Source organism: Chroicocephalus ridibundus, chromosome 3, assembly GCF_963924245.1.
Source record: "Chroicocephalus ridibundus chromosome 3, bChrRid1.1, whole genome shotgun sequence".
In the NCBI taxonomy this organism is placed as follows: Eukaryota; Metazoa; Chordata; class Aves; order Charadriiformes; family Laridae; genus Chroicocephalus; species Chroicocephalus ridibundus.
The window spans coordinates 47,304,373-47,326,887 of record NC_086286.1 but is presented as its reverse complement, the minus strand read 5'-3'; the positions used below and the strand labels follow the sequence as shown (position 1 = coordinate 47,326,887).

General features: G+C 39.3%; 1 protein-coding gene across 1 annotated transcript in view; it reads left to right on the top strand.

Moving 5' to 3' along the window:
• The window catches only part of KCNK1 (potassium two pore domain channel subfamily K member 1), a 34,706-nt gene that overhangs the window by 7,648 nt on the left and 4,543 nt on the right, over positions 1–22,515 (top strand). The window contains exon 2 of the mRNA XM_063329026.1: positions 21,645–22,040. Within this exon, the coding sequence (XP_063185096.1) occupies positions 21,645–22,040 (396 nt within the window). The remainder of the gene's footprint in view (positions 1–21,644; positions 22,041–22,515) is intronic.

The window sequence follows — 22,515 nt, the reverse complement described above, 5'->3', positions numbered from 1 at the left end:
TCAGGACTGACTTACTGGTGTTTTGCCCTAGGCTTATTGACTCGCTTTTTGTAAGTGTTAACTTTGCTGTTTCTCTGCGTTTTTTTTCTAATTTAGCTGTGTTGAAATTATTTGCTGTTTGTCACAGGTGGATTCCATGGCCTCCTGTTACTCTGTTATTATTTTTAATTATTACTCTGGCTTTATTTTGTTCTGTGATGTTTACATCTTTATTGAAAGGAAGAGAGTAGTCTCAAAAAGTTGCCTTTCATTAAAAAGTTTCTATTTGTAATCCTTTTGCAAAGCTGGATTTTTTATTACCATTCTACTGACATCTCCAAGTCAAATCCTAAGCTAAAAGTTATATGCGCTTTCAGAGCAGGACTTCTAAAACTTAACAATTAAATCCTGCAGTTACTGACCATTGCTAAGTAGGATTTTCACTTTTATGTGAATGTAATTTAAAATAAGTCTTCTTTCAAATCCATAGTTTCTCCTGTTTTCATTTATTTGTTAGCTGTTTTTTGTTCTTTCTTTGTTTTACTTTGGCCCACTGCATCATCATTTTAATAATCTGTGGGGTTTTTGGGTGGAAGAACGTCATAATGGAGAAAAGTCTACTTTAGCCACTACTCCAGGTTAATTATAAAGTAGGCTACAGACTGCTAAACTATATGAAGACCAGGCTATTTCTCGCCATGTGCAGAAGTGGAATTTTAGCAATTTGCGAAAAATTGGGATACCTGTGAGCGTTTTGATGCCTTCAGGATTAAAGAATAGCAATAAAAAGTTTCTTGGGAATTGGCTATCTAAATTCCTCTGTGTTTCTCTGGATCTGATGTCAGCTGCTTGATGGTTATGATATTTGTACAAAATTCAACCAAAGTCCTAGAGTAGTCACTGATGATGACCCAGAAGACCTGAGGAGAAATGTGTCAGTTTGTTTTTCAGTTAAGAACCTAGCTGAAACCTTACATAGATTGTGTTTCTTATGAGGACAAAACAGTGAAGCGGTCCTGGTTAAGACCAGGACTGAAAGGAATGAATGAAGCAAAGCTTTTCAAGTGGCTGTGCTTCAGAAAAATATCAGGGTGGCTTTTGCAAGAACAGATGGATTTTCTCTCCCCTGGAAAGAAAAAGATACACATTCATCTCTGAAAACAGAGTATGAAAACTTCCTTGCAGGAAAAGCACATATGAATCGAAATGGTACACCAGCTGTCACCAGACCCCAAACATTTAATAACTGATGCTTCTTCCTAGGTATTACCATAGTCTGTACTCTAAACTGATTCTGTGCCAGTAGCTAAAGCAGCTTCAGAAGGTATCACAGCATCTGTGAGGAACTGGGGGCATGCAGATGCAGAAGCAACCATGTCGCTTAGGCAATATTCCCCAGCAGCGCGGGGGGGGGGGGGGGGGGGGGGGGGGGGGGAGGGGAGGAGGTTGGTCTGGGAAACAGGTTTTGCCAGCTGAACAAGCCAACCCAGTAGTCTTCTGAGTACTGCTGTGCTTGTGTGTGAGAAAGTGAGGCTGTGCCCTCTGACAAAGTTACATACTATTTACCAGTAGAAACTTTAACATCATTTTTCCATCTTTCTTCTGAAAATTGTGAGTCCAGACTCTTGTTACACTAACAGGGAGCAAAGGCTTTCTGTGTCTTTTTACTTCTGAAGTAAAAAGTGAAAACTTCTGGAGTAACCAGAACTTTACAGAATGTTTTCAAGCATAATTTAATATTGCCTCAAATGCGGCTTTTGAGAGAACTAGTACCATGAGAAATGGGGTTTTGTCATCTCTCTTGCTCCTTGAGCATTTCATGTTCCACACACTGAATGTATTTTCTGAAGGTGTTAAAAATAACTCCAGAATCCAAAATGAAAGGTTAAAACCTACCTCCGAATTTCATGCTATATGTAGTATCCGAGTACCTCCTTCTGTGTCTTTCAATTAGTTAAAGACTTTTTAAATCAAATCAGCTAAATAACCTTAAAGTATTTAGCAGTAGCTACTTCACAGATGGTTTCTAAGAGTAGAAACATGAGTTGGTTGAAGGGTGGGGGGGACCAACCAGAATTAAATATTGAAATGCTAGGGTTAAGACATACACTGTACTGTTCTTTACCCTTTAATTTTTTTATAAGCAGAAGCTTAATTCTAATGATAGATGAATCTAGCTTCAGAATTCTGGCTTTTGCAAAAGAAAATTCATTCCAGGCAGCACTTAGATTTTTGGGACTTAGTTTCTTTGTTGTACTGGCTGTATGATATTGCTAGTTGTAGTATGCTGAAACGACTGTAAAAGAAATCCTTTTTCCCACTTTACTGAAAGTATTTTATTTAGAGGTTAAATATTCTTCATTCAGTGTTTACAGTAAAGGCACTGCATTTAGTTGATACAACTATAAGTGATTAAAATAGCAAATAAGTTACACATTTGTTTCAGCGTGTTTCCCGCAATGTTGATAAAAGCTGTATACCAGGCTTTTCATATAGAAACATGCAGTGAGAGTAAAAGTCTGAGCACATGATCTGTTGGGAAACAGAAAAATAGTCTGCCCTACAGAAAAATATATAACTCTAAAGCCTGCTGGGAATTCTGTCACAAGTGCACATCTGCTTTTGCATCTTCTTGTCTGTAAAAGGTGACACGAGTATCCTGAAGCTAAACTAAACACAGAACTGCAGGGAAAAGGTCTCCTGCATCAAGAGAAAAGGAGGCAGCCAACTCAACAAGGACTGTAAAATTTACTGTTGTTTCAGAAACTTCTCCCTTTTTGTTACACACACGAGTTAAATACATACTAAAACTACAATTATTTCAAAAAGTGAGAAGATTTCTCAGCATTACGATGCAACGGTAATCCTTCAGAAGACCTCAAGTGATGGCAGCACTAGAACACGGAATGGGGCTTATGCATGTTTTTATTTTAAAGCCCATACTGAATTGTCTCTTATGTGACGCTTGGTCTTTTACTTTCATTGTTATTTTAAACCTACGTGGCACAGTATGAACACATATTTCGCTTGGTCATGCTTTTAAAATGTGATTGGCAGGCTTAGACATTGCAACATGCAGTAGTAGTGCCAAAGTCCAGAGGCAAGCTAGAGTAGGTATCCATCCTCCTTTGTTTACAATATAGTTTGAAAAGGGATTTGTTACTTCAGAGTCATCAAAAGCAAAGCAAACATCCTGATTTCACCTCTTCTCCCATAGGCTGTGATCATACTAAAGAAGGCTGTAGTGAAAAACACCCTTGTGTTCAGAAAGTAGCAATGTGTTCAGAGATCTGCTAAAAAATTAAGTAGCTTGGATGTTTAACTCTTGGGGACTTCATTGTACAATCTTATACATCTCACTTCATAAAAGGAGGACAAAAAAAAAAGCCCTAAAAACTGCTTGTTGTATTTCAGATTAATGTGAGAAGGCCATGAAATCTCTACTCTGTATATTATTTAAGTTGCTATTTTCCCAACTGCGTGCTGTACAAGAATGGCATAGATCTTTCCCTTTGAAGCCTATAGCCTACAGGAAATGAGAAAACCCTAAAGCAAACCGGAGAACTTCCATCTCTTGTATAGTTTTGGAATCCCTAGGCTGTATGATTTACTAATGGGCAATTAATTTTTAAACACTTCATAGCATGTCTTGTTACTTATTTTCATGGCTGTATTTTTATTTAGTACTGGAATGCTGACTCAGCAGTATAGCAAAAATGACTAAGGCTCAAAGACCCATCATTGTGTTACTCTTTGAAAGTCCTAGCTACTGTAAACTGTAGGAGTGATGCACAGAAATGAATGTAAAATGCTGTAAATCATTTGAATGGTTAATAGTTGGCAACGAAGCGCTCTCATGTGAGGGTAAGAGATTGTTTAATTTACCTATGTGCATTTACACGTCTGTAGAGAAGTCCAGGCCCCCAGCCTGGCTTCTGGTCCACTGCTGCAAGTCCAGTTGGGCAAGCAAAGAACTGTGAACAGTACATGATGTTACATTGTGTGAATTAACAATTCCTGTCGATAAGAAAAGAGTAAATCTAAGGGCAAACTTCTGCCTTAGTTCATTATTGGAGTTATTATGCATTTACATTCTGCCTATCTATAGTGCAAAGATAAAGATTTATCTTTCAGTCATGTCTTTTAGTGCAGCTATTTGTGCTAAAGGAAGCCAGCTGAATGTTCAGATCATGCTTTCAGGGGGTAATTGCCACCTGACAGAATTTTGGACACTGCTTCGAGGAAAGTGTGCTTTACACTAGAAGTTATTATTATCCATGAATCTCAACCAAAGCAAAAGACAGAAACTCTCTCAATATCTCAAACAGAAGTTTCCTTGCATTATACCGTGTCCTGAGATGCCATGAGGGAGAAGGTGATAATCTTTCCCATTTCTGTAACACCACATATCAGTAGATCCTGAAGCAGGCGCATACCAGGAACTGCTTTACTGATTACAGCGCTTTTATTATCTCCTGCATGTTGTGAGATTAGAGTGATATTTCCATATGTATTTTTGCAAAAGGATGAACTAAGACAAAGAGAAAAAACAGTTGTGAAAGATCATGTAAGAATCATTAGAATGGTTAAGAACAGGAGCCTGTGAATTTTGTCTTGCAGTTCGCTGCTCACGCTGCTAGGCTGCGTTCCCATGCAGTAAGCTGATTTCCCATCCTGTGGGTGTGCTTCAGCAGGCTTTCATTTTCTTTCATTGAATATTCTTTTTTCTTTTCCTTTAGTAGTAGTTTTTTGGCTCAGCAATATTAGAGGAAATTGGAGCTGCTTGAATAGGTACTTGCAGAAGCCTTATCAAAGTGTGCAATACACACTTCTGTATCTTTCCTTCAATGGAGACTCCAGAAATATTGCCACTCCCTTCTTAAGGTATTGTTTCATTGTGTATTCTGTGTAGAAAACAAACTAAACATCCGTTAATACAGGCCCCATAATTTACCAAATGCGTGAGTAGCCTTTGTGGGAAGGCAGTGTTTGCTCTGCTTTAGCGTGCTGGTTGCCTCTCCTTATACCTAGTGAAACGTTTGCTCAGGGTGATGTTAAACAAAATGGGCTGAGCCTACCCAACAGCTCTGTTAGTGAAAGGAAGATGTCTCCGACTCCTGATTGCCACCCTATGGTCCAGTCTTACTCGCTGTGCTAGGACTGTTACCTGCTGGACCACAACAGTAAGCCAAGTCAATTTATCAGACTAGAAGAAAAGTGTTGCTGCTGGATTGGTTTGGTCTGAATTATTGCAGCCAGAAAAACAATCAGTGCGAGAGAGGGTAGACCCAGACCGAGAAAAGGATCTTCTTTCCCAGCAGTAACTCCAGGATTAGGTTAGACATTTCATGTAACAACTTGGTGAAAGCATGGAAAGAATCAAAAATGCATGGCCAAATTAACAACAAATGTAAGAAAGGAGCTGGCAACGTAAGAACATGTTTCCTGTAATGATAATGTATCCGACAATTGCTCGTTGCCCCTTGTAAAGGAGCATTGTTACAAGTAGGAATAAAATGACAGCTAGCAAAGCTGAAAACATAACAGGTCTTCTCTTCGTTAATACAGATGCCACCACTAATCTGTCCAGTATACCTCAGGTAAACACATCTCAAGGAGAACTTTATTTTTTCCCACTAGGTAACTAGTGTTATATGATAAATTACATCATCTTTGAAGCTAGTAAGGAATTAACGCAGTCATGTTGTTGTGTTTAGTTACTGTAACTAGCTTACAGATTCTGATCATTGACAATTACAAGAAATTGGATGCGTTCATAGGGACAGATACTTGCAAAGATGTGTTAATTATCAATTTACACATTGCTGCTCCAGGCTATTCAGTGCTAAGCCTTTATTTTGGAATTACCAACCATTTTACATTCCCCTTCCTTTTATATTGAGGTCTAAGAGGTGCCACTTACAGCATCCCACTTTCCCTGGAGAGTCACAGGTTGCATCCATCCAGACTTTTTCACGTTGGTCACAGTTCTCAAACGCAAGCACTGATGACAGGAGGGTGCTGAACGTGAGAAACCTTAGTATGATTCAGTCTTCAGCCTGAATGATTGCTAAGCGTTTCTGATATGTGTGCTACCTTAACATAATGGGATTTAAGGAAATGGACTCAAAATCATTGGTGAGTGTTGACGGTGCTTGACTGATATGTTGGGTCCGGAATTGTGACTGAGCAGTTGGTGTGTTTTTGGTGAATCGTCCTACTGATTTAATGCTGCCTGCTTTCATTATATGCAGGGCTATCTTACTCTGTCCCTAAGAGGTTAGAATTATATATTTTCACTAGGAAAATCATCCTATAGCTGTAAGAATTTGTGGAAACATCAAATACCCCACCAAGAGATATTTCTCTAACAAACTGAAGAGAGGTTCACCATTTTAAAATAAATTATCATTCATCTAAACAGATAATAGTGTTTGAAAACCACACATCATTTAAGTTGCCCTGTATCTTTACATTGCTGGCTAAATATCTTGTATCTGTAGTTTGCCTTTCTAAATGCTACATTGCTATTTCTAAATAATTCCTAGATAAGCAAAACCATCTACGGTTCATCCTCTTATGAACAGAAATAGTATGTCCAACTACAGAGCTGTTCCTTTCTTTTCTTTTCCTTTCCCTTTATTTATTGGCAGGACATATAGTTGTGATTATCCTGGGCATCCTGATTCCAGTGTAACTAATCAAATTTATGGTTCCCACTATTAGTGTTCGCTATGTGGATGTCCTAAACATGTGAATGATTCCATAGGACTAGTGTATCTATAAAATTTGCTTATGGTTCAGTAACAACAGTTGAAGTATTTCCCCGTTGGGCCTTGCAAATTAATGTTCTATTTTGAGCATGAAACTGTGAGTGTATTTAGATGGCGGAGTACCATCAAGCATCATATTTAGGACTGTGATTTAGAGTTTAGAATAAGTCATCGCATCAGAAAAAGTGTCTCACTTTGGCCCTTGTGTAAATATTGTCTCTTAATTTTGCTTAATTATTATTTTTAAGTTAGAAATGAATATTCCAGATGGAATGTGTCGCGTGTAAAAGTGGAGACTAATGCACTTCAATTCTGTGTGTTTTTGTTAGTTGCTTTAGTTATTTTTGTTAATTGTGTTAAATTGATTTGCTCCTATTTTGCCTTTACGCTGTTGAATTCTTCATGTTTCTGAGAAATAGCTGTTAGAAGACAGAACTAGGATTTATTTGTATGCAAATGCATTATGATGTTTGTTTGATTTACATATGAAATATTGAAGTATCTTACAAAGATAGGTAAGGACTATGTGTCTTCCTCTGCCAAACAAGGGAGCTGATGCTAGTAATTTCCCTGAGTTCCACATGTTAAATCAATAACAAGATTAGAAGTATAAATTCCTATTCCCCTGCTGTATCTAGTAGATAACACTTCCTTCTATGTGAGGTTGCATTTTAGTGCAAAGATGCTGCTTACAGATTTGATTTTAACTCCACACCATGAAATGGCCTAATTTCTTAATGTCGTGTGATGATTCCTTACTGCCCACAATACCAGTTCATTCACTGTTTTCATGCTCTGTTCTTTCTGATGGTGAAATAAAGCAACTTTTATTTCAGAACTGGAGGTGGGGAGCGTACTAATTTGCAGCTGGCTGTTTCTTTTTATTCCCAGATGGTAGGAAGAACAACTGTGGCTCATTTCAGTGCAAGAAATGATAACTTAGCAAGACTAGATAGGTATTCTTCCCTAATTGGATACGTGATTAAAGCATTGCGGTAAGTGCCACTGCAACACATTCAAAGCTTTTGACACATCCCAAGGTGCATTTGGGATGGTAACAGGTGCAAATTATCAATTTTTTAGAAACCTCTTTGCAATAAACCCACACCAGACTTCAAGTGGAGTACCATACTGCACAGGTGCTGGGCTCAGCAGAGGCAGCTGGCACATCCCTGTGGTACACCATGCATAAACAAGGTCTTTCAAGTGGTGGAAGCCGAAGTAATTGATAGAACTTCAAAATCTGTTGCAGGAATGTTAGGGGAGGCGGGGAGAGAGAAAGTTGCAGCATGACATGAAACCATGGTTCCGGGCTTTTTCTGGGAGGAAAAAGCTCCATCCAGTCTCTTCAGAACGTGTGTGTCCTCTCAGCTTCACTGCCAGTTAGGTGCTAAATGCAATTTACCTGCTAAATGAATTTTTCCATGGGTGCAGACTGTCATATCTAAAGACAAAATCTGAAAGTTATTGCTGTTTTGTAAGACATATCACCTTTATTCTGCGGTCAATATGAAAGTCTCATCAAGCTTTAGCAAATTAACAAAAGAAATGAGAAGATCACTATCATGGAGAATCTACTGGCTGAATTTAGTTGATAATGTTATTTTTCTCTTTCCTGATCTCTCTGCCAAAATACCTTTCAGGTTAAGATTTTTTTTCCTACATTGAATATTTAAGGATGTGAATCCCGGGAAAAACTGCAGAAGGGCTTTTACCCCTTTCAATACCTTGAAGTTGGTTTTGAGTTTCATAAAAAGGTTTTTAATGAACCTGTTTTATTGATTGCATGTTCATCTTTGTGATCAGTGGCTTTAAAAATCTGTTATAGTGTGAATGTTGCTAAACATAACGGTGCAAAAACCCATAACAAAAGACCAGCACAAAACCTTGTATTGTTTTCTAATGCTTCAGAGGACTACAAGTAAAGCTTTCCTAATAAAGCTCATTCATATTTCTCTTTTATCAAATCTAAGTTTTTGAGACTTACAGAGTTTGTTCTATCAGGAAACATTCATAATAAAATAGTCCGATGCTGCAGCCCCTACTTTGATACAGATTTTTGACCATCTGTTGCCTAGCGGGCAGTTAAACCAATAAAGGAATAATTGGAATGTTCCTGGCTGAATTCTCAGAGGAGCCCTCAGGAGGTCTCACCTTGCTTTTGACCTGTTGGGTGGATTTTATTCAGCAGACTTCTTCATTTTCATTTTTTCCATTGAAAAATGAATCTGAGATAGCAGGGAAAATAACTGTTGAAACAAGATACGTGTTTACTTACGCTAAATCTTTGCTAGAGGCAGATCTAAAGATGTGATGTTTTTGTTTTGGAGTTTTGGATAGGTATTTCTAGAGATGTGCTGTTATTGAGAGGTTTGTGGGGGGGAGGAAAAAAAAAAACGCAATACCCAGTCCTGTTTTGATTGCAGTTTAACCCTTAAATCCAGGATAACACTAAAAGGAATCAAGTTCTAATATAAAGACTTCAGGTTTAAAAAAAATATATATAGTGCTGTTAATTTTGAAAAACAACAAGAAACCCAAACAGCAAACTCAGAAATGCATGCATATCTCTTGACTATCATCTGTGATAGAAGTAAAACCTGAATGCTTTGCCACAGAGGTTTAGCAGACCTGTGTCTGCTGAATGCGCTGTCATGTTCAGTCTTTGCTCCCGCCTCGAGCACAGTGTGAAGCCATGCAAACGCAGGGCACGAAGTCTTTAATGGCACAACGCTTCAAAAAAAACATGACTGAAGTTGTCATGGCTCTGTGGGAGCAGAGGTCCAGCCCACATGAACCTCATGTCAGGCTGGAGGTTTAGCGTGTCACAACAAAAAGGAGTTTCTCAATGGACAGTTTGGTAGGAGCTGTGTAGCTTACAGCTAGGGTTTGAAAAGTCTGCTCTTGCAGGGTAAGTGGGAAATCTTTGCCAGCTGAGTGCCTGGAGAACCCAAGCTCTTCCTGCAGAGAGCATGCCTTTTCTAAAGACACGTTTACTAGCCCTGGAATGGAGTATGTGCCTCACCTGAAGTCCTGCCACCCTTGTCTTGCACATGGTAGGTCCCTTTTTGGTGGCGAGCAATGCGTGCTTTCGTGTAGACTGTGCTGGAAGGGTCTAACAGTTCTGTTGGGTTGATAATATCTGCTTTACTCATATGTAACGTATCCAGGCAGCATTAGCAAGATTCAGTGTCAGGCAGTGGCATGGAAGAACACTCTCGTTTTCCACTAAACGCGATTCTTTCTTCAGTTGTATTTCTCTCTGATACAGAAAAGATAGTATTTTACCAAACACTTGCTAATAATCATCTCGGATGTGGGAGGGACATACCAATTTCCGTACTTCTTTATCTGTGTTTGATTCCTGTGCAGTGGATTCCATCTACCGTTGTGCTGCTCTAGTACAACACATCCTTCTACTATGCAGAATCTGTACTGAGTATTCCTACTTGCCTCCTTCCCCCCCTCCAAGACATGGATCTTAAATGCTGGTATGGTATGGTATGACTTCATCATTAGCATCACTGCTATACGGTTGTAATGTTTTTCACTTCCTTCGTTAACTAGTAACTATGGGTAAATACTGGCTAAAACAGCAGTCACTATAAATGGTCAAAATGTTACTGCTTGCTAGCCATTCAATATGCCCGTCAGACGATAGTCTTTGCATCTGGCGTGCATTGCCTTGCATGGTGGTGTGAGCGAGACATGGATGAACTTTCTGATGAAAGGAAGAGTATAATATCTGGGTCAGAATTAGAAAATATTAGCATTTTTTTGGTTTGGCCCTGAGTTATGTCTAGTTTCCTTTCCCTTCATGAAGCATCTTTGTATGTTCTTGCGTTACCTGTGGTTCAGGTAGCCTCACAGACTGTTAATACTGTCATCACTCATCTTACTGAGTCATGATGGCAATTCAGAAACTACAAGTGAAAGTCTTTCCTACAAAAAATCTGGAGCCTGTCAGGAAGAGGAAACACTTCATGTATGGGGACCTGCAGTTTTAAGGCACTCTGGCATGGCCCTGCTTGAACGTGAGTGCAGGAGCTGATGCTAGAGAAATGTTGTTGACTTCTATTTCGGACTCTGAAGGCTGCCAGATTTCTTGGTCCTGCAGTAGTGTTTTGGTTCAGATCAAAAGTGCACTGCTGAAACAGATCTCCATATCATTCCCAATTCTGGCTCACACTTTTCGAGCATATTTGGAGTGTGCCGACTGGACTTCTTTTCTTGGAGAGCAGTGAAGCACACCTCAGCTATGGCTGGGCATCCAGTCTTTGAGAACAGAGTGGAGCAAATCTGAAGTAAACCCTGGCTTCCCTAAATATAACAATGAATTTAGGTCCGTGCTGCCAAGTATTCTATTTTATGGATCCACATTTACTATGCTGTAATACTACTGTAAACAAGGTGACTATGCAATCCTTTTTTTTTTTCTTAAATTTTCATTTATTTTTTTCTGTTGCTATACTTTATATTCCAATAGTCAAAATAATTGTTTCTGGGCAGGAATTGGAAGATACTTGATCCTTTAAGTCATATGATCAAATGTTGCTTTTTTTCATTACATTCAGATGAGGTTTTCAGAATGAGATCTCAGTTCCTGTTGCAACCAAACTATTTTCATGTTTTAAAGGACTAGTTTTGCTGACAAGTCCAACAACACAAAACCTTTTCTTTTTTTTTAATGACATCTTGTAATATCTCCTACTGCCTCTGTGGGACGTGAAGATTATTGAAAATGATCGTGTTTCTTAAATGGAAAATTACCATCTATAAATATATAATTTCCAGGGGTCCCCCTTCACTGACTGCATTTTTTTTCTCTTGCTGATTGAAATGACAACAGGGTACTTGTACTGCTTTATGTTTTGTCACTCCAATTGTATTGAAAAGTGTTTTTAACATGCATTTTTATATTAGTGCTTTTGTATCACAAGAGCAGCAAACTCATAGGTGGAAATAGGGGGAAACAAAACAAAGCTATTCTTCATAAGTCTTCATGAACGTGGGTTGGGTTTTTTCCTAGTTTGAAAAGACCTGCCTATATTTTCATCTCTACATGAGAGAAAATATAATAATTCACATGAAAATCTGTCAGAATTTGAAGACAGAAATAAAAGGTTATTTGTGCTTTATTGTCATTTGTCCCGAATATTTAAAGTGACAACAGTTCCTCCTGATGCATAATTGGTACATTAAAAAAAAAAAAAAAGGAATTATAAAGACATGTCCAGCCACAACATTAATATTCTCACGTCCTATATCTCACGTTTATATATAAAGATGCATAGCAATCTTAGTATAGTACCAGGATACACAAATTTCTCCTTGAACAGACAATTCTCCAGTATCGGCAGCTAGGTTGGAGCAAAGGCAACAACCATCTTAACACATTTCCTAGCTGGAAAGAAAAAGAATATTCCATGGAGATCTTAGAAATGGGTTAATGGTAAACATGAATAATGTAAGGATTTCTGTGTCATAATTTTTGAATTAAAAAATGTTTTTTGGAACTTGGGAGCTCCCAGAACTACTGCGCTGCAGAAGGGGATGGCATGTATTACTCTAGAAAATTGTAAGTGGACTTATAATAGCAAAAAGGATACAGGAGTTCTTGTTATAAACAAATGGCACTGTAATCTGTCTATAGTTAAGAAAATAAATAGATACACAATATATGGTTTTATTCTGGTCCTGATTGTTAAACTCATCTGAAAAGACCTAATGCACTTTCCATTTTCCTTGCATAATTGATGGCCAAAGGAGAGCCAGCAACATGACCTGGTGGCAAAGAGGGCTAATGGCATCCTGGGCTGTATTAGGAGCGCTGCCAGCAGGTCAAAGGAGGTGATCCTCCCCCCCTACTTAGTACTGGTGAGGCCACACCTGGAGTGCTGGGTCCAGTTCAGGGCTCCCCAGTACAAAAAAAGATATGGAGCTACTGGAGAGAGTCCAGCGAAGGGCCACTGAGGTGATGGACTGGAGTGTCTCTCCTATGAGGAGTGGGAGACACTGGGACTGTTGAGCCTGGAGAAGAGAAGGCTCGGGGGGAACTCATCAATTTCTATAAATATCTGAAAGGGTAGGTTAAGTATTGATGATGCAGGTGGCATATGGCTGCTGTTGTGTCACACGCTGCCTGGTGTCATCTCGTTCTTTTCCATCTTTCCATTCGTGTTCACTGGTTGCCTTATATTTTATATTGAAGTTACATGTTTTGAGGGCAAGGAAATAATTTTATTCTGTTTTGGTAGCACAATAAGTGTACAATAACTTAAAAGAATATAAACAGTAGTGATATTTATTGTGGGATATATGAAATACTTCCATACGAGTTTTAATTTAGTTTTACATATTCATGTATTAAGTTCTAAATCTTTATTACATTTGTTTTTAAACAGTATTATATACACAAAACATTTGTTAAATACTGAATTTTAATGTATTTTTATATGGGTAATTATTTATTTTATTTCTATAGAAGTGATTTTTCCACCAGCAGTGCCACCCCATGCATAGGTCCAGATCAGTAAGAGCTTTTGCTCTCTCTTCATGTGGGACTCACAAGAAGGCATGGAGTTGGGATTGGGTTTATTGCTGGAAAGGGGAGATAACTTCTCAGAGGCCTAAGAACATACTCACTAGGAAACTGGAATCATTACTACTACTGCTCCCAGCATGAGATGTTTGGTTTATTTATATAGTTAGTTAGTTTTGATTAACAGTTGCTATGCTTTCTGAAAGTGGATGTGTTGCATGTCAATATGTAGCTGTATCCACTGTCACACTGGTAGTTTAGGCTGACCCAGGTCACATTAGTCAGAACAGGAACTGAACATCAGTGTTTGCCCAAGGATTTGTACCAGTGCTGGCAAGTTTAAACAATACCAAATATAAGACCATAAAGCAAGCTGTTTATCTCAATGTATTCACGTAAATAGTGTGTAAGTATCCCTTGTACTCATACAAACATTTTCCACAGTTTCCTTTATCAGCGTCCCCTTTTCCCAGTGTCTGTGGATGCAGTTTCTAGCTTGGTTCCTTTGGGCAGGTAAAATATTGCTTCCTATGCGGGAATGGATGTAGCAGACTTTATATGCTTTGCAAGATATAAATGTTCCAATGTACAGCTGTTCTGGTGAAACTGGTTTTGAAATTGGCTTTGAATGCAGAAGCCAATATATCCATGCCATTGGCTTGTTTCTTGGGTTCAGATGTTGCTGACAGCCAGCCAAATTACTCATACAACCTTATTGCTAAACTGACTGTGTTCAAAGCCATTTCAGTCTTTCTTGGTGCAGCAGGTGACACTTGTGAGCTGATTATATGAACCTGTTCCTTTCCAAGGCAACTCAAAACCTAGCTAGCAGGACATAGTCTGAGGAATTGGCAGTCTTTGATAACTACTGGCAGCAAAGGACAGTCTCAGAAGGAACTGAAACCATGTACCATTAGTAGCTACGCACAAATCAATGTGTTGGGAATACGTCGTCTTTTTTTTCTTTTTCTTTGGAAGTCCCTTGACATTAGAAATTGGTAAACCAAAACAATTCTATTTTGAGAAGTGATTAGGTGAGAGATTGTTACGGGGAAGATCTAATCCCCATGGTTAATTTAATTGTTTAATTGTGCTTTTAGCACTTTTATTCTAGTGAGGTTTGAGGGATATATTGTTATTGAAGGGAGCTGGAATAGTACCATACTAAATCACCTCAGCTGGAAGTTTAAGTCACCCTTACTGGTGCTGTGTGAGGATGGACCTAATGAATGTTTTCTTCAGCGGCAAAGCTGGTTTAAGAGGTTTCTGCCACACCCTTTGTCGCCTCCCTAATTATCCCCATGCAACTCTTTGAGGACTGCGCTGTAACCTTTAATTAGTGAAAGGAACTAAGTTTCAAACAAATCTCCTCCTCACTTTCCCTCCTTCTTTTTTTTTCTTTTAAATCCAGATAACTTCATCAGTTCAGTTTACAGCACCTCCTTATCTTCCTCCGATGCACACAAAACCGGTTCCATTAGCTCAGCTGAGGAGGCAGCAAACCATAACATCTGAATAGATTTCTTCTGCTTAAAAGTGGAATTTTTCCTCCTCTTTTCTGCCATACAGGGTAGCTTATCTCAGCCTGGTTGGAAATCAAAGTCCTCAGGTTTGTTTAACAGAACCATGTTGGTAAACTTTTAATTTTTACCCCTTTTTAACACATAACTCTGGTTTAATGTCTGGTTTTAATGGTATTGCTGTGTCTCAAACCTCTGAGTAAGAGCTCTGAAAAGTCTTTTCTAGCAGCACAGTGTGCACGTTTTTAGCTATGGACCAGTTGTCATGCCTGTTTACAGTCCTTTATATTCTTTTTTCTATCTATATTGCAGGAAAGAAAGACTTGTGTGCAATGATGTGCTAAAAGGCTGCTTAACTACCTGCCTATCAGCCATCTTTAAACCTCGTCCTCCCCAGTGCACACCCTGCAGGAATAGAAAAAGCAAAATACTTTTTCTGAAAGAATTTGATTCTGAGCAGATCCTTTGGCACTTGTAGATAGGCTGCATAATATAGCACATCTTATTCTAATTCCTTTCATTCTGTATGGTAGGTGACCTTTGCCTGCAAATTTATGGCCCCATCAGCTGCTGTACTTTACATAAACTTCCTAATCAGCTACTTCAATCATGATTATGTTGGTTTGAACTCTGTAGGGTAAGTTTCTGATCACTTTGGTTACTGCTGTGCTCTTCCTTGCAATAGAAAAAATACTTGAGACTTGTAATCTTTCTTGCCACATGGATCCACCATCACCCGACATTTTATTTTTAGAAGATAAAATGTCTCCAGCTCTTGAGACATTCAAAACCCACCTGGACGTGTTCCTGTGCAACCTGCTGTAGGTGAACCTGCTCTGGCAGGGGATTTGGACTAGATGATCTGCATAGGTCCCTTCTAACCCCTACCATTCTATGTGTGAAGATAATAGACTGGTTATGAAGAAGAATGCATTTCACTGTTAAACCCAGTGGAAAATGTCAAAGGTTTATAAAAATAACAGTGTAGAAATTATGTAAATAATATCATTGACCTTCATCATCATCATATTCCAGTGACTCATGTTACGCCTGGGATGAATGAAAGATTTTTGCATAACTTTAATATATAGCACATGCTTCATTTCATCTGTTGGGACATTTTGAGACTATGAGCAGACTTAAAGGGCTGGCTTCTCCTCAGAGACGCTGAGTCAAACCAGCAAAGGGATAAGCACGCTTATCAAGTTGTGCTGCCACATTGATTGTGTGTTATGACTCTGCCATCTGAAGGGGTGGGTCGGGGAGGACACTGGATATGCCAAAGATAACCCCCTCCCTGCCCTGAGAAGCTCCGTGTTGCCACATAGGGCTGGTGGTGTTGCAACAGGTCACCTGGGGCTACGGGTACCTGAGGGAACAGTGGCTTGACATATGGATAATGGTTCCCCTTCAGGGGACCAGCCCATGAGAGCAATCACGGACAGCCGATGCCCTGGGAGCGTAACAGAGGGGTAAGAGGGGCAGCCAGTTCTGCAGCCTGCATATACACCTCCCAGGCTTCATCACCATAGCTTGGGAGAAGCTGTCTGTGGGGAAACTTTCCCAGGGCTGTGGCACCTCTGTTTGCCTGTTGCTTGTCTCACCTGATGTCAGATCCATTTATGACATTCAGACATCTGCTCTGGGGACTTCCGTGTGGAACCGGGCTGGGTTATCACAACACAGAATTGCAGCACCTCTGCACTCTGGCATTAAATGCTGGATTCAGGGTCCCAAAAGACCTGTAAGAAGGCCACTCTTTCCTAAGAGGGAAGACCAATTAATGAGCTGCAGGAGGGACTGAACTATAAAGAGACAAAGCAGTGATGATACAGAACTGCTTAGATTGCTCAAAGCAGTATCTGAGAAGGATGAAAGGAGCAAACACCCAGTGCCAAGCTAACACAGGGTGGAGTAGCGTGCGCAATGCTGGGTTTCGCAAGGGCTGTTTTGAGCTGGTCATTGTTGTAAGCTACCTAGAGACTCTAGAAAACAAAGTGTGATGGTATATAAAAATGGAGGGAGAAAATATATCTTACCTGGAATACAATGATCAATTCTGCATGTCTGTACAAAATGATCTAACAGAAACAATTAGACACAGGTAAGACAGAAGAGTAAATAATAATAACTTGCACAAGAGGGATACAAACCACTGAAAAGTATAGAAAAGTCATGACCAAGCCTTTTTCGAAGGACTTAAGAGCAAAAGACTAAATTGAAAGACAGCAAATGGAAGAGTAAATATTTTATAGAACACATAATTGACCTGTATAACTCACAGCACCAAGATCAATGTAGAAAGATTTAAGAGTTTTAAATGATTTCAAAAATAAGCACTTTAGTAGACTATGATGACACTCAAAATTACATCAGAACAGATAAAGACATTTTGTATATTTATGTAAACTTATAACAGTAGAAGTCCTCCAAGTTATAAGAGAGTAAATGACCTTTAAGGAAAAAATCCCCATATGTGAACAGAACTGTAAAAACTTTTACAAAAAGAAAGCTAGATGGAGTATTCATCTTATTTAATTTGGCAAATCCTATGCGTCTCTTTCTGTGAACTTTTTTGAAGGAATAGCACCTCTAAGCTATGAGTAGACAATGGAAGGGATTATATGTGAGTAATATCCTTTGATCTCTGGTGTCACTTTGTTTCTGAGTTGTGGGCAGGTTATCTGAGGGTTTGGTTTTTCAAAGGTCACTGCTCTTAAACGGGTGATTGTTATCTGATATTTGCGTTATAGATATGAAAATACAGCATTCAGTAAATCTTGTCTGTCTTCATAATCAGTAATACAGTTATCGGATATGCTACATGGGTAATTTAATTCTAGTCATCCATAACAAGTCTCCTTGATAGAATAAAGAAATGTCTTCATAAATAGTCCCTTTCTTGTGAGGATCCTTGTCTCATAACAAAAAGAATTTCTTAGGATGGCAGGGATTGCTTCTGGACACGGTAGTTTCCACTGGAAAGGGCAAATCGGCATACGTTTTATTATCTATTATTTATGTAGAACTAGCATGTGCTAGGCACTTTATGGAGGATTATAGAAGGGCATTTCCCTGAAGAGGTTACAGTGCAAAGAAGCCATGAACAAGGTGCAGAGATAGGAGGCAATAGAGCGTAAGGATCTGAAAGGAGGCATGAGTATCTCCTGCCTCAGATCTATAATTTCCTCTCTTTTAATGTCACTGCTCTAGCTCAAGCTTCTCAATATAACTATTCCCAAGCAGTGACTCTGTATCCTGAGTAGCAAGCAAACATTGAGTGCTTATCCATTGCTTTTGGAAGATGTCACCATCTTACTGCTGGTGGTTGAGTGGAGCATATATTCTCTCCTCGGTCTGAAACTGTCAACACTCTCTAGCATTATAGTTCCTGTAATTGTAAGCAGCTGAGGAGCAGATACACAGTCCGCTCATCTACCCCTTAGTGATGTGATAACCTCACTAGAACGGCAGAGCAGACCTTAAAGGTAGCATCTGCGTCAGGCACCTCAGCTATAATTCTGCGAATTAGGACAATTTCTGTAAGGGTTAACCAGGCAAGCTAGGCTGAGCACCCAGTTTAATAATAACCTTGTTGCAAATGTTCCTGTAGTAAAGTCTTTCTCATTCTATACTTTCCTCTGTGTCTGGGTACATACTGTGTAGCACCTCTAGGGATAATGTCTGTCCTTCAGAAGGAATTATGAGAGAAGTATTGGGGAGGTAACACAGAACCCCTCCTCACCAAGGAATGAGCTGATTGCTGCCTGGGTCAGTGCAGAGGCTGGAATTAAATCACTATCAACCTGCTCTGTGCCTAAACTGACAAGTGTGTCAGATTTTTTTTTTTTTTTTTTTTGTACACATGATACGTATGTTTGGGTCCAAATTAGTGAAAGCATGGATTAACTGTACAATGCAAGCATATGTTAAATTTAGGAACCTGGAGCTTGCAAGGGGGTTTCTACATCTGCAAGCTCAATTTCTGCTTGTTGTGTATGGCCTTGTGATATTGCACCATCCATAAAGTTACCAAGCTTCGTCAGGCTCTATTTAAAACATAAAAAGCTGGGTTCTTTTCCCAGTGATGACAGTGGATGGCTGCTCCAAAACTCTTCTCTGAAGCTTAGAAACCTCTTTCTAATTCTTAGGCTAAACTTATTCGTGCTACATCAAAGCTATTTGTTTGTGTGGCAGTATTATTCTTCATCTAAAGCATTTCTTCTCCCTTGGTAGTACTCATATGCTGATGCATTAACATGGAGATGATACTATATCACTTTTCAGCCTCCATTCAGCTGTGCTGAAGAAGCCAAGCACTTTTATCTTCCCCTCATAAAATAGTCTCTGTTCCCCTGATGGTTTTGTAACTTTCTCTGCTCTTTTTCCAGTGTGAATTTGTTCTGTAAGTGTGGATATACAGAATGAGGTAGATCAGTCCAGAAGAGGTCTGATCTGCATCTTACTCAAATAACACACCTCTAGTTCTGCTTTACTGAAGACACCTTGATGTGACGCAGTGTTGCAGTTGCTTTTTTTTTGTTTGTGTCATGTGGGTCAGTTTTAGACACCCTATAATTTACTCAAAACACACATCTTTCTTCTCTTCCAAACTTGGAGTTGATTTTCTGTCATAAAATGCTTTCAGGAAAACTAAGCAACTGGGGTTGGTCCTCATATGGATGTGAGATTGCGGAAGATAGAAAAACAGAGTAGGAGAAAACGGTTAGTTTTTGAAGTAGTGATGTGTCACAAGGGTTGTTCCTTGGAGGCCTGTGATGGGGCTTGTGTTGTTCAACCTAATTAATAAATGACCCGAAAGAGGGAGGTAATGGATACAAACTTACTTAAGGCAGTAAAGGTGATGGAAGATCTGCAGGGCAACTAGGCAATAAAATGGCACTTGAAAATGAGTGCAGATAAAATGTTAGGTGATACACACAGCGAAACCAGTCATAGTTTCTCATATGAAGTGATGGGATCTGCACTAGTGGATTCCCAGATACCTCTGAGGGGCAAGATCCTGGGGTTCTGGTAGTCAGAGCCAAGAAAGCGTCAGCTCAGTGGTAGTCAGAAATGCTGGTCAAATGTCCAGTGTTACTAGGGATGGAGTAGAACACAGGGTGAGAAACCTTCTCTGCAGCTTCATAAATCTGATCCAGCTGCATCTGGTGTGCTCTGTGCAGTTCTTGTTCTCTTCTCTCAAAACGGATTAACAGAAGGTGAGCAAGGAAAAAAGCCATTAATTAATATGATTTTCTGGGGCTCAAAAGACTGAGCTTGGGTAAATTATGCATAAGGTCATTAAAATTCAAATACAACTGAAGTTTCCTGTCAGGTTAACTAACATGGAAAACTATACCTTAGGCATTTCTTCTTTAAGACTTTGTACATTGTAATGATAAGACATTTTGCCCCTCTTTCATTTTCTGGAAGTGTCTCTATGCATCTTAAATAAAAAGAACATTTCCTTTTCTTACTTCACTGGAAAACTTAGAAGAGCAGTGCTTCTACTATCAAATTCATTAATGTAGAGGGGAAATCTCTCGTGTCCGTGTAAAACCCGAAGGGGCTTGCAAAGCAGCAGGTTTCACAGGGGAGCAGGTGGAGTGTTGGGGAACGTCTGCCTGGTGCAGTGCTGCAGAGTGAGCCCAATTCAGAGATGAGAAGCAGCGTTGCCCTGTACACACTGAGCTCTGCCTGGGCTCCTCAAGATAGCTAGTTGATAGATAAGATCGATAGCTCTGGAAAACGCCTCGTTGTACAGCACTAACATAACCTGAGCGAGTTGGCAGATTTGGGGCTGGAGAATTACTAGCGCCTGTCTGCGCTTGCTTGGTTTGATATCAGTGTAAAGACTGCCCAAACTAGATTTCAAGAGATTTCCTCTTCTCTGCTGCAATGAAAACAAAATACTTTTTTTTTTCTTTTTTATTTCTTTTTTTTTTTTTTTTTTTTTTTTTTTTGGTTGGCAAACAGAAGAAAGCATTCCTGGTTTATGCTGGATTTACTGTTCTTTTCTGTGCCTCTCATTTACATTTAGAACCAGCCTGTCTGGCAGAGTGTGCTTTGGCAGCATAGCTGCCTGCACTAGGTACAAGTGTAATTGCACACATTTGTGGAATTGAGATTGCTGGCCATGGTCAGCCTGTACAACGGTGGATACATTCCTGCACTCTAAACAGATCACTACTGATAATTCTAATACATAAATGGCTAGGCAAAAATCCAGCCGCGGTGGTTAGATCCCAGGAGTTTTGCTGTGAAACTGTTTGTTCTGCTTTTAGATATCTTGGATGGATTATCATCTAAACACCTTGCGGAAGCATAGAGGTATATTGCGTGGAAATGTGATTATAATACTTCTATATAATTTAAATGATTTTCACTAAAGGTCTTAGAGTATTTTACTACAAAGTAGATCTAGGAACATTTTTCTGAAGTATGGATTATTCCACTTGACAAGGTGGGTAGAAGTAGTTACATCACTTTGTAAAACTAAAGGAAAAAGGTCAGCAGGAAAACACAGAATAAAACACAGTGGGCATAGGTTCCCCCTCCTGACTAGGCATTACTTCCTTCTTCAAAATAAGCATTTATACAATTACATTCACAATTTTGAAATATAAAACTATTTATTTCTTTTTACTTGCTTATTGCTAGTACGTAGGCTTTGTTTGCCTCCTTGAAACAGACCTTTGAAAAACATTTGTCAAGAATAGCAGAATTAAGAATTAGCAATAGTGAAGCAGTTCTTTATCTCCCACAATACATCCAATATCGTGAGCTCCCAGCTTTAGCTCAATCCATGCCTCCTCTGCTTTGTTGCAGGTTATGGACACACAGTGCCTTTATCTGATGGAGGAAAGGCCTTCTGCGTCATCTACTCAGTCATCGGGATCCCATTTACACTGCTTTTCCTGACAGCGGTGGTACAGCGCATCATTGTATATGTCACCAGGCGGCCTGTACTTTATTTCCACATTCGCTGGGGCTTCTCCAAGCAGATTGTTGCAATCATCCACGCTATAGTCCTTGGGTTCATCACTATCTCATTCTTCTTCTTAATCCCAGCAGCAATATTTTCTGTTCTGGAAGATGACTGGAATTTTTTGGAATCTTTTTACTTTTGTTTCATTTCCCTGAGCACCATTGGCCTCGGAGACTACGTGCCAGGAGAAGGCTACAATCAAAAATTCCGAGAGCTGTATAAAATTGGAATTACATGTAAGTGTCAAACTAACCAGCTAAATAAAATGCATTTTATTAAAAAAAAAAAAAATCAACTTTCCCTCTCCATTCTGTGGATATTGATTGCTTTGTGAGCTGTCAGCTAGCAAACTGGGCATTGTAGGTAGTTGTGCAAAGAGGAGGAAACCTTTCTTAGTTAAGAAAGAAAAGGCTAAAACCAGAATTCCATTGTGCTAAACCATAGCTACGCACTCTCTTAGTAATAGTGGAAAAAATTGCTCACATTACTATTATGAAAATGGTTATGAGCATTTTTGGCTAAGATTTCAGTGTATCACAGATCCAGGAAGATGATCCTTATAACCTAAGGTCATCCGGTAAGGTGAGATGACAGGTGGACAGAGATGAATCAAGGAGCAACAGGAAATGGGGCAGAACAGGAAAGTTTCTGACTCCAGTCGTAGCAGAAGGTAGCTGAAGCTGGCTCTGGGACTGTCAAAGAGAGGCAAGT